The following is a 12,475-nucleotide window of genomic DNA, read 5'->3' as shown; positions in this document are numbered from 1 at the left end:
ACTAACTTCAAGAAGTGACATCACTAAACATTCAACCAATGACCTGCTCCGACTCCAGCTGATTGGTGGCGGATTCTGTGAATATTAGATGATCTGTAGTTTACAGAGGAACGTTTTCCTGCTGATTAAACCTCAACTAGACCCAAAACGCTGAAAATGTCAAGTTTGGAACGGATCCAAACCGGGGCTGGGAGCGTTCACCGTGACCTTTAACCTTTGCCTCTGAGAGCACCAAACTAGAATTATAAATGTATAAAATAACATTAATACAAAGTCAATGTTATTACACATGGAAATTTGATTTCTATATTTTCAGAGTTGCAAGCCAAACTGCTTGTTTACTGTAAATGTAGTTTCAGCTGATGTTACTTTAAATAGACCGTTTAAATGCCACTGCATTTCAAAATCCAGATTTTCTTTTAGCTCGCTGCTTCTGTAAGGTTAAAGTCAACAGCCTGGTAATACCGGTATGATGCTAATGCTAGCAGCTATGCTACACAGTAGCTTAATGAGCATCTGCTGTCGACATGTTGGAACGGGGCCCAATGAAAACCTGCTTGGACCGGCCCTGGTGAACTGAACCGGTTCAGGAGCGGAGACTCGGCTGGTTCCTCTCCGAACCTTCGGTAGTTTGATCATTTGGACCCACAGAACCCGGACTGGAGGACTTTCTTCTTCTTCCTGTCGCCTGATCGCAGCTCGGAGCCTAATGAGTCTCTAATGACAGGCTGCGGTCCAAACGAGCCCTTCATGTCGCTCCGTCTCATTAGGAGGCTCGGTGATTAGAGGCGGGTCCCGCGGTTCGGAGCGGGCCCATTAAGCATCACTAGGGGCCAGCAGCAGCGGGGGCCCCGCCTGCAGAGCCGCCGGTTCGACTCAGCATCGATCATTCCGCTCCATTCGGAGAAACCCTCCGGTTTGGTTCGGATCGCAGGGTCACCAAACCGGATCTGATTGGAGTTTAATAGCAACATTTTATCTGAAGCTTCCGGAACAACTTGCTTTAACCCCGCAGAGGTCAGAACCGCGCAGCCGAACATCCTGAGGACTCGGATCCGGGTCATTCAGACCCACAGAGGCTGCAGTGTGTGTGTGTGTGTGTGTGTGTGTGTGGGTGTGTGTGTGTGTGTGTGTGAGAGAGAGAGAGAGAGAGAGAACCAGGTTTTTATATCCTTGTGGGGACCAACGTCTGTCTACAGCGCGGCTCCTTGTGGGACATCGATGAATCTGTAACCAACGGATCCACAATGAGTTTACAAAGTTCTTAAGACCCAGCTTTTATTTTGATAGTCCACTTATCGGAAGTACCTGCATATATTATCTACGTATTTACGAGCCAACTAAATATTTAGCTTTCTAATTAGATATTTAGTTTGAAATTTTGATAAATGAATGAAAAACAGGGTGAAAATATGACTTAAAATTAACCCCTTTTTTTTCCTCAATGTGATAAATTAAATTTAGACCAATTTATTTTTCATGAGGACAGTGCATATTAATCAACATGAATTCATCACATAAATTACCAGTTTTAGCCAGGGAGGCTAATTTCCCTCTGTAGTTCCCTAGCAGGTTGTTAATATAGTTAACATGCATGACAGATTTCAATATGTAGTTAAATTTAGTGTAACATACAGTAAACATTTATTACAAAAATAAAAACAAGACACAACCAAGAATAAAAGAAGCAAAAACAGTTAGTTTAAAAGTCACAACCCAAAGTATTGCTGTTCATTTTTGACTCTAGCTTTACCACAGCCTGGTTCTGGTTCTGCAGGCCCTGTTCTGGGTCCGGCAGGGAAACAGGTGCTGCAGGCGGGTTCGACCCAAACAGAGCAGCTTCATGCAGGAGGTGAGAAGTTCTGCTGCTGCTCTGTTTGCTCAGCATGTTAACGTTTCAGCTGGCTGCGTCTCTTCGTCACTGTCCTCTGCAGACGCCACTTTTCTTCTTCTCCCCCTCAAACAGAGGCGGCGCTCTGTGGATGTGTGTGTGTGTGTGTGTGTGTGTGTGTGTGATGAGGCCGCAGGGCTGTGTTTGATGTATTTTTCATGTGCTGAGGCTACTGCAAGAGGATGAAGAGGGAGTAAGGCAGGAAGGACGTCGGCAGCTGATGCACTTGAATGGGATTCTAGTTGAAGGAGAACTGGGATAAAAGTGTGTGTGTGTGTGTGTGTGTGTGTGTGTGTGTGTGTGTGTGTGTGTGTGTGTGTGTTTTGAGGGTTGCTCTTTCTGCCAGCAGCAAAAACATGTCAGGAGGGATGAGAGACGCTGAAGTTGTTAAATCTGTGTGATGTAGCCTCTCTGCATACCACACACACACACACACACACACACACACCCTGCAGCCTTCCTGCATGGTTTCGCCTGGCACTGTTGCATTGTGGGTAACACCTACCAAACACTGCAGGTTGAATCAGATGAACCTGGTGATCATGTCTGCAGCCTGAGTGAATGATTTAATCTGCTTGTTGTTTAAACTACATTTCCCAGAATGCACCAGAGGAACTTATGATGTATAGGAGAAAGTTTCACTCCAGCAGCAGGCTGAGATCTGGAGGTCAGCAGGTCAGGCAGCGACAGGTTAAAGGTCAGCCAGAGATCTGCAGCAGGTCCAGACAGAGTGGCTGAGTAAAGGTCAGAAGGTCGTCGGCGTTGTGATGTTCTGTGATCTCATCCTGGATCCGCTTCATGCTCCAAAATGTTTGGTTTTATTGCAGCTCAGCTGTGACAGAACATCATGAGCTGCTGGGACACGAGGCGAAGGCGTCCCTCTGGAAACAAAGGAAGCATTCAAGGTTCCCACATTGAAAGTGACCTCTGCAGATCCTCCTGTCCTGCTCTGACGCTCCGGTTCAGCCAGATCACAGAATCCTTCTGATCAACTTCAGTTCATTTACCAAGTTAAAGCAACAGATTGATTTTATTTCTCATATTTCATTCATATTCGGAACATTGGCTGCAGTTTGTAAACTTAAACCGAAATAATTAAAATTGTTATAAGACAAAAAGTTATATTTTTACACAAATATTTAGTTTCACTCCAAGCTAAATGTTTAGTTCAGAGCTAGCTAAATTATATTTAGATAGATCAAAGCTAAAACTTAGCTCAAAACTAAATATTATTTGGTAACTTAAATATTTGACTTTGCTAATTTTTTTGCCAAATATTTAGCTTGAATCTAAATATTTAGTTCAGAGTTAAATCTTTAGGTAATATGCAAATTCACTTGCTGATATCTGTAAGTGGACTGCCAAAATAAAAGCTGGGTTTTCTTAACCTCTTCACAATCTCCTAAATTTAAATTGTTCACGTCAACAAGGGAATTTGCATATTGGGGAAATATTTAGTATGAAAGCCAAATATTTAGTTAGCTCTGAGCTCGATAAATTCTTAGGTTGGAGCTAAATATTTAGTGCAATATATTTAACTAAATATTTATAAAGCTAGCTTAGTTTGGTGCTAAATATTTAGCTAGCTCAGTAAATATTGACAGAACTCTGTATTGTTGCTTCCTAAGGAATTTGTTGGAAGCTAACTGTTTTGTTTGGAGCTGAACATTTAGTTTGTGTTGGTATATTTAGCTCCAAACATGACATTTAGTTTGAAACTGTGACATTGATAAATGAATGAATAACAGTGAAAATATGACTTTGAAAACTTAACCCCCATTTTCTTCTCATAAGGATAAATAACCAAATTATTGACTCAATCGGCACCCCGTACATGAGAGAGCCCAGGACTCAGCCTTGGGGAACAGCAGCAGGAGCTCAGCCTGTAATGAGTGGAGAAGAACCTGACAAGGTTCAAAATTAAAAAACCCTGGAGCCAGCAGGGGGCCGCAAAGTTCGCTGATTCCTCTGCTGAATGGTTCTGATCCATTTCTTTCATGTTCGAGCAGAAATTCAGAAATCAGAGTTTTCTGGTTTCCAGACAGGAACTCTGTGCTCACATTGTTGTGTCTTCCTCCCGCAGCAGGATGTTAGTCACACGGAGGGAGGAGGAGGAGCAGGGAGGAAGAGGAGGCAGATAAACATCAGCCAGGAGCGCGAGAGGAGGAGGAGGAGGAACTGGGAGGGCGCAGCGACCAGCAGCGGCTCCAGCGACCAGAACCAGTAGAAAAGGTAAGAACCAAGTAGAACCATGTAGACCCGATCACACTGCGAGAGGAGGAGGAAGAGGAGCGGGGATGGGGTGAGTTACATAAGGAGCCTGGACCGAACCTCCTGGCTCGGTTCACCAAAGCATCCAGAATCGGAGCGGAGCTCAGACCGACCCGGTTCGGTTCGGGTTCGGCTGCTCCATTCTGTCGCATTTTCACGGTTCTGCCGCAGGATCAGAGGCGGGTTCGCGGAATAAAGCGAACCGAGCCTTCATCAACATCAACGCATGCGCGCTCCCGACTCGGTCACGTCCCGTCCTTCAGCCTCACGTGCGCGCGCGGCGCGGGCTGGGGAGTGATTGACAGCTGCCTGCAGTCAGGATTAGACGTTTCCATGCGATGATGATGATGATGATGATGATGATGATGGAAGCGCCCATAGGTCACGCATCAGTGCGTGTGCGCATGCGTGCATATTGAGTGTTATCCTTCTTGTTGCTGCTGGATTATAATCTGCTGCTGCTCAGCGGTTCTGTTCTGGAGCTCCTGACCCGGTTGGTGGTCCAGACGGTTCTGGTTCGGTTCTTTGTCTGCTTCTCTTCTCTGGTTCGGTCCAATCTCCTCCGCTGGGTTAAATCTGGACCTGCTCCTGTTCAATGAATCCATGCGTTGGCCCGGTCCGGGGCTCAGCGCCCTGCGCCCCTATGAAGTGTGGACTCAGTCAGGGGTCAGGGGTCAGGGTTGGGACCGAACGGCCTGGGTCGTAACGTCACATCCAAAATGGCGGACTGGTCACTGTTTAGCATCCTGCTGCTAAAAACTACAGCAAGACAGATCATTTTAAATGTACAGTAAAGATATTTCTGCTGCAGATATTAGTTTTGTTGTGACTCGTTGATCACAGAAAATTCTATATAATCCCACATGTTCAGTGAAACAACAATTATTTCAATGCGTTGCTTTTGAAAACTGATTTTATTTTGTATTTTTGCGACAGACAGCTCGTTCTGTGAACTTATTGCATATTTCCAAGATGGGAAAAAAAAAAAACACATTAAAATGTTCTAATGTTGGGGCGTGCCGTGGTGGCGTAGCGGTCAACGCGACCCGCACCTGGAGGCCCTCAGTCCTCGACGCGGCCGTCGCGGGTTCGACTCCCGGACCTGACGACATTTGCCGCATGTCTTCCCCCGTTTCCTGTCAGCCTGCTGTCATATAAGGGACACTAGAGCCACAAAAGACCCTGGAGGGGTAAAAAAAAGTTCTAATATTTAATAATCAGTCTGCCATTTGGCTAATAGAGACATAAAACCATCTGTTTTATGCAGCTAAAGGTTAGTTTGGTATAAAGTGGAGATAACAAAGATCCAGTGAAGGACAAACATGCAGAATAAAAATGCCTGATGCTACATTTGAAAAATAAAAAGACTAATGAAACTAAAATGTGTTATTTTTCCGTTTGTGGGCTCTAGTTTCCCTTTTTCAAAGTAGGCTGACAGGAAAGGGGAGGCATGCGGTAAACAGGCGCGTTGAGGCCGCGGTGCCTCTGAATCCCTCCGCCACCACCACACATTTAAAAATGTCATTTTACATGTCTGTCGACGGGATCTCCTGGGATAAAAGAAAGATGGGAACTAGAAATGAATGTTGTGATTGAAGATGAAGAGTGGGAGCAAGTGTGTGTAACTGGACATAAACTGACTAACAGTCCAACATGGAAAGAATTTTATTGGAAAATAATCGTTAGATATTTCAAAACTCCATATATTATTTCCAAATTTGATCAAGCTAAATCAAATTTGTGCTGGAGACAGTGCGGACTAGTTGGAGATCACACTCATGTCTTTTGGGATTGCCCAAAGATTAAGAAATTTTAGGAGGGAATTAGAGAGGAAATTTCAAATATTTTGCACACTTATATTGATTGGAACCCCCGGATCTTTGTTCTGGGAATTCCCCCAAGTAATTTAAGTAAAGAAGAACAGTACTTGTTTGGAATCCTTGTTCTCGTAGCCAAAAAAATGATAACAGTATGTTGGTATAAACTTTTACCCCCTACTGTAAATCAATGGAAAGAGAAACTAGTGAACGTTTATACGATGGAGAAAATAACAGCAAAATTAAATTTGTCCACTGACTTATTTAAGAAAAGATGGAACCCTTTGAAGACATATTTCCAATTAATATTGTAGTGAGTAAGATAAATGTAAACACACAGGCACATATTTTATATGTAGATTTAACACATATCTCCGTTATAATAAAGACAAAAGTCACTCAAGAAAGATTTTTCCTTTATTTCATCCCCCATGTAAAAAATCCTTGATCTTCAGCTCGCCGACTTGTTTGGTTGTTGTTGTTCAACTGTTTGTCTGGTTGTATTGGAAATTGTTGTTTCTGACTTATTGTATTAATCATTGATTTTGAATATTGATCTGATAAAATAAAGTCTTTGTTCAAAAAAAAAAAAAAAATGTCATTTTAAAAGAAACTGAATGTTGTGACTTTATGAACCAATAAATTCATCAGTTTCCTGCTCCTCTAGTCTGAGAAGAAAACTTTTGTTTAAAAGTCATGATAATAAAACCAAGCAGCTTTTTATTCCACTCCCACAAAAAAGATATTCATTTCATAATTATGTGAAAGTGTTATACATAATTATGTATAACACTTATACATAATTATTTTATGTATAAAAGTTTCTGCAAAAGTTTTATACTTTATAATAACTTCCTGCAAAAGAAAATCCAAATAAATATAAATTCCTGTGAGATTTTAAGACAATAAACATTTTTTCAGCTGTAATTTCTCCTTCTGTTCTCTGATTGGTAGAAAATCCCGGTCAATGAGAAACAACCGGGATTAACGAGGCGGCGGCCAGGCCCGGTCAGACAGCAGCTGCCTGGGTTGGGTTGAAGCTCTAACCCGGCAGTCCAGAATCGGACCGGTCCGGTTCTGGACTGAAACTGAGAGGCAAAGCAGCCAAATGTGTTGATCCGGATGATGAGGAAACTCTGGTTATTCGGGACTTTCAGACCCGGCAGAAGCAGCTCTTGGACCCGATGGTGGCTCTGAGTTCAGTTCTGTTGTGTCGTGTCTTTCAGTGAGTCTCAGTCGAGGTCAGTGATGCTGCACCATCAGAACCAACATCTGGACCTGGCCTACAGAGGCGGCACCAACAGCTGCCCCCTCAGGAACAAAGACAGCAACTTCAACTTCCTGCCAGGCGCCAACGACGAAGCCCAGGCAGAAACCAGGAGAGGAGGCGATGAGAACCGGAACCAGGTCCGTCCCCGGAACCTGCCGTTGGGTCGCGACCCTCAGAGTTCGCCTACCTCCGGCTTCAACTCGAGCCTGATGTCGCCTCGCTCCCGCCTGCCCTGCTGGAGCCCACTGGAGCCGCTCCCTGAAATCGAGACGGGGGATGACGGGTACGGACGGGTCCCGCCGGACGGAGCGGAGGAGTGGAGGATGGAGGAGGAGGAGAGGATGATGATGTTTGATGAGAAGAAGGAGCGCCAGAGGAAGGAGGAGGACCCGGATGACGAATGGGGAGACAGCGACTCGGAGTCGGAGTTCAGCTGTCGCTCCGGCGGCAGCGTCTCCTCCCTGAATGTGGAGAGTGGAGGCGAGGCGGGAATCCTGGGCGGCTGGGACCGGGTCGGCGTCGGAGAGCCCAAATCAAGCAAGCCTGAAGCCGGGCCGACCAGAACCGGAGATGTGAGACAGAGGAGCTTCAGCAACAAGCCGCCGACCGGGAGCGACCTGCCAGGGGAGCGTAACCACGGCGACAACCAATCGTCCGACTCGGACGGCGAGCTGCCGGAGCTGATGGACGCCGTGTGGACGCTGCGGGACCGCGAGCGCTTCAAGGCGCAGGAGATGGAGAAGCACCAGGTGCAGCTGACCATGTACCGCCGGCTGGCGCTGATCCGCTGGGTGCGCACGCTGCAGGGCCGCGTCCAGGAGCAGCAGAACCGCCTGCAGTCCAGCTTCGACGTCATCCTGACCCACAGGAAGGAGCTGCTGCGGATGGGAGCCGCCGCCGCTGTCGCCCAATCATAGGAGGCCTACAGTGTGATGTCACAGCGCCTGTGTCTCATTGTGTTTCTGTGTCTGTAAATGTGTGTGACTTTCTGCGGGACCCTAGAGCTCTACATCGGTGTGACGTCACCATGACGACACTGTGATGATACCATGATGTTACTATGATGATACTACCATAACATTGTGATGATACTATGACGTTGCCATGACAACAGGGTGGCCATACCATAATGATACCTTGAAGGCAGTATGATGAAACCATGACAACCAGTGTTGATACCATGACAACAGAGGCAGATAAACTTGACTCTGAACCAACCGTTCTGTCTTTATTCCTGAACATTTTGTGTTTGTATCTGACTTATTATCCCAGATTAAAGAAATTATCTGAACTTTGTGTGTTTGGGAGTTTTTATCTGATCTGGGCTGAACAGAACAAACATGGCTGATGCTATTTTTACCTCTGCTTCCTGCAGCAGCCTCTCCTCTAACAATGGGCTCTGTGTGGCCTGAACAGCGGTGTTGTGTGTCTGATCGTCACACGGCCGCTTGTTTGTCCTTGTGATTCCATGTGAGGCCGCGGCGCTCCCAGATACAAGCCGCAGCGCCGCCCTGTAATCTCCATCCTGAGGGGGTCGCCGGGCCCTTGGAGCGCCCTGGAGGTCCGATCTGTCTGAGTGCAGGAGCCAGGGCCCCGGGGCCAGTTCGGGATAATCCCTGCTCCTCCCCCGGCCGTTTCAGAAGCTTATCAGAGCCGTTGTTCTCAGGCTGACGGTTCTGGATCCAGGCCGAGCAGAAAACATGTTTACCACGAAACCGAGACGGAAACCAGCAGCAGCTCCCAAAAGAAGGAACAGACCGGTGGGGTGGAGGGATTTCAGAATCAACCTCCAAATAAATCAGAATATGGAAGAAAACGTCAATTATTTTCAGACTGAGAGTTTTTATATTGAAAACCTGGAACCTCAGGAACAAACCGGGTGTCACAGCAGCTGGAAGTCTTTAAAGAAGCGCAGAGAAATCTGGTTTCCCACCAAACCCCAATTTAACCAGCAGCCTTTGGCTGCTCAAAGGCACTTCAACAGGAAACGTCTTAACACTGCTGAATATGTTTTTAGGTTTAAACAGCAGAATAAATCTTCAGGACCCTCCTCTTCCTCAGTCTGAGCAGTCTCTGGTCTCCTCCACCAGGGGGCGACACTGCACCGCCGAAACAGAAGAAAAATGTAATTCATAAATAAAAATTTATAAAATAATAGAAAATGGTTCAAATTCAAATATTTATATTTTGAAATGTATCTAATGTTGACTTATTTGAAATAAAGTGCATAGAATTATGTATTTTAAGTTTTATTTTCTGGTACAAATGAATCTATAAAGTAAAACTAAGAAATTTGAGCTTTAAGATTAATTATATCTGAGGATTTAAACCGTCAGCAGAACTTTTATACGCTGAACATGGGATTTATCCAGAAACTTGCTGCATAGGGGTGTACTTACTTTACCTCAGGATGGGAGGCCGCAGGTACACCCTGCTGTGTGCAGGAAGTAACAGCAGAGGGCGGCAGCGAGCAGGGGCCACAATGCAGGCCCCGCATCGGGACGAACGGAAACGGCCCAGTGCATGCTGGGAAAAGGAGGACGTTATGAGAATTTCAGATTTCTCTGTTCAAAATAATTATTTTGAGAGATTGATTTAATTTTTTCAGGACCGTTCTTAGTTTTAAATAAAAAGTTTCAGAGATTTGACCCAATTAAAGTTCCAATGAATTCTGTCAATATTTACATAAAAGTTCATGAGTGTGAAGATTTAAATCCTTAAATTTAATATAAATATAAATGTGTTTTTACCAGATCATGTTGATGTTTAGAGATCAAACTGAACAGAACCAGAACCGGTTCAGTACAAAGACTCCAGTCCAGACTGATGACGTCATCACCGGGGTCTCAAAAAGATTCCTGGGGAAAACTTCAAAACTATCATCATCCTCCTCTTCATCCTCTGTTTTCGTCACTGAACACTCATCATGTTCCTCCAGCGGCGCACAGCCACTCTGCTCCTCCGAACCGAGCCGGACTGGACCGGACCGACTCCACATGAGAAAGTTTGGGCTCCGCTGCTGCAGTTTGAACGCAGACACCACGCGCCCTCTTCCTCCTCCTCCTCCTCTTCCTCTGCCTGATGTGGTGTGACAGAGCGGAGGCCCGCGGCGCTCCGCTGGCGTGGAAACTATCAGCTCTGACAGGAACGGGGTGGCTGGGGGGAGGAAGAGGAAGAGAGAGGGATGAAGGGTGAGGAGGAGGAGGATGGAGGGGAGGCCACGGCCCGAGGATGATGAAGAGATGATGAAGATAGATAGATAGATAGATAGATAGATAGATAGATAGATAGATAGATAGATAGATAGATAGATAGATAGATAGATAGATAGATAGATGATCACACCTGTTCTTCATTTTCCAATCAGCTGGTCTGAGTCTGCAGGTGAGCTCTGTGTACGGAAGCCCTGGAGGCCCAAAACATTCTGCTTCCATCAGTTCATTAACTGTTAATAAGCTGAATTCATCCTTCAGTTTCCTCCTTTAAATAATTTGAACTTAAAGCAGAAACAAAACAAACAAAAGAAAACATGAAAAATAAACAGATTATTACTTTTAAGAGTCCAGAATCTTTTAATTTCTCATTAATATCCTAAATGTTTTCCAGATTAAAACCTGTTTCCTTCAAGTAACATTTTATTTGATCCCAGTTTTATTCATTTGTGCTTAAAGTGTTTCAGATCCTTTTGTGCATCAAATCGGTTCATTTACTGCAAAGATGGAGTTTTACCATTTTATTTAGTTTTTATTTGCAAACAAAAACTCAGGAGAAGAAATGTGTCATAAATATAAAAGTAGTTTCATATTTATGTCCAAAAATATCATTTTGTAAAGATGTCTTAAAAAATAACTTTGATTAGAGAAGAACAAAATACTTGAACCTGATTTGTTTCACTTGTTTTAATCTGTTAAAATTAAATAATCTGTTTCTGTAATTCTTAATTAATAAAATACAGATGATAAAAAACAACAGCTTTGTTTTTATTTTTCTATTAAAATCCGGGAAAAGGAAACAGAGACATTTAAAATATAAACATCAGGATGTTTGTTTATATTTTATTACAGGCTGAATTATTTTCTTCTATTTCATTTTATGATTTTTTTCTTTAATTTCAGACAAAAACAGAAACGTGAAAAAAAGTTTTCCAGGAAAAATCCAGCAGGAAGTAAATCTGGTCAGTTTTCCTGGACCTGTTGGGAAACCTGCGGATCGCCCTGGAGGTCAGAGGTCAGAGTGATTCCGGGACTGGATCTGTGTGTGTGTGTGTGTGTGTGTGTGTGTGTGTGTGTGCTTCAGCTGCCTCGGCTGCTTTAACCAGCTAATAAATATGAAACCAGCAGGTTAAACTGGGAGCTGAAAGGATTATCTCCGTCTATAGAGTCCCGTGAAAAATCCCCCGACCTCATAAAGACGCATGTTGGTCCATAAAACCTCCGGGAACAAAAGCAGGAGAAAGAAAGCTTTTTCACGCTTAAGAGGTTCTCAGGAGCGCATTGAGGGGGTCCTCTGCGGGGCCCCGCCCACTGATTATCCGGCTGCGATTGGCAGGTGCGTGCGCCGGGCCCCGGGGCCGCGGGGGCAGCTGCAGGTCCCTCTGCCCTCTGATGGGGGTAAACGGTGACATCCTGGAACAAAAGTGAGGAGTGGAGTGGGAGTCTCTGACCCGGCGCCGTGAAATCGAGGATTAAACCGATAAGCAGCGAGAACGCTGGAAGTACCAGGCCGGGTTCTGGAGTCAGGGTGGGCCGCTGCACTTTGTAATGAATTTAGCAAAGTGACAGAAAGAAGGAAGCTAATCTTTAAACGCGTCGCCTCTTATCTGGATCTCCCTGAGATGCTGATGAACGCCGGGCGTAACTGACCCGCGCAGGGGGCATCTCTGCCTGGAAGTGGCTAATCTCTGCGGTCCAAACAGAGTCGCCCCTCCACTCGGTGTCGCCCCTCCACTCGGTGTCACCCCTCCACTCGGAGTCGCCCCTCCACTCGGTGTCACCCCTCCACTCGGTGTCGCCCCTCCACTCGGTGTCGCCCCTCCACTCGGTGTCGCCCCTCCACTCGGTGTCGCCCCTCCACTCGGTGTCACCCCCCCACTCGGTGTCACCCCCCCACTCGGTGGCTCGAGGCGACACGAGGCTCCTCAGCTTAATCCCTGGAACTCCTCAGAGCTGCAGCTTCACCTCCCAGCTAAAAGGGATTAATGGTCATAAATAATGATGAATAACAAAC

General features: G+C 45.4%; 1 protein-coding gene and 1 long non-coding RNA gene across 3 annotated transcripts; one reads left to right on the top strand and one right to left on the bottom strand.

Annotated features, from left to right (window-relative positions):
* The first annotated feature begins 3,927 nt into the window (after positions 1–3,927).
* On the top strand, positions 3,928–8,540 carry c19h1orf216 (chromosome 19 C1orf216 homolog). 2 transcript variants are annotated; one of them, XM_032581026.1, is made up of 2 exons: positions 3,928–4,193; positions 7,206–8,540. In XM_032581026.1, exons 1-2 carry the CDS (start codon positions 4,189–4,191, stop codon positions 8,164–8,166), a joined length of 966 nt encoding a protein of 321 aa, XP_032436917.1. In that variant the 5' UTR covers positions 3,928–4,188; the 3' UTR covers positions 8,167–8,540. The 2 variants fall into 2 exon arrangements, with proteins under 2 accessions (XP_032436917.1, XP_032436918.1); XM_032581027.1 differs by having other exon boundaries at positions 3,930–4,123.
* On the bottom strand, positions 8,452–9,993 carry LOC116731313 (uncharacterized). Its single transcript, XR_004341566.1, has 2 exons — positions 9,649–9,993; positions 8,452–9,348 (listed from the first exon to the last, which is right to left on the bottom strand). It is a non-coding gene; the product is annotated as an uncharacterized LOC116731313 (long non-coding RNA).
* Between the last annotated feature and the right edge of the window lie 2,482 nt (positions 9,994–12,475).

Source organism: Xiphophorus hellerii, chromosome 13 (genome assembly GCF_003331165.1).
Source record: "Xiphophorus hellerii strain 12219 chromosome 13, Xiphophorus_hellerii-4.1, whole genome shotgun sequence".
Lineage (NCBI taxonomy): Eukaryota > Metazoa > Chordata > Actinopteri > Cyprinodontiformes > Poeciliidae > Xiphophorus > Xiphophorus hellerii.
This window is presented reverse-complemented; position numbering and strand designations above follow the sequence as displayed.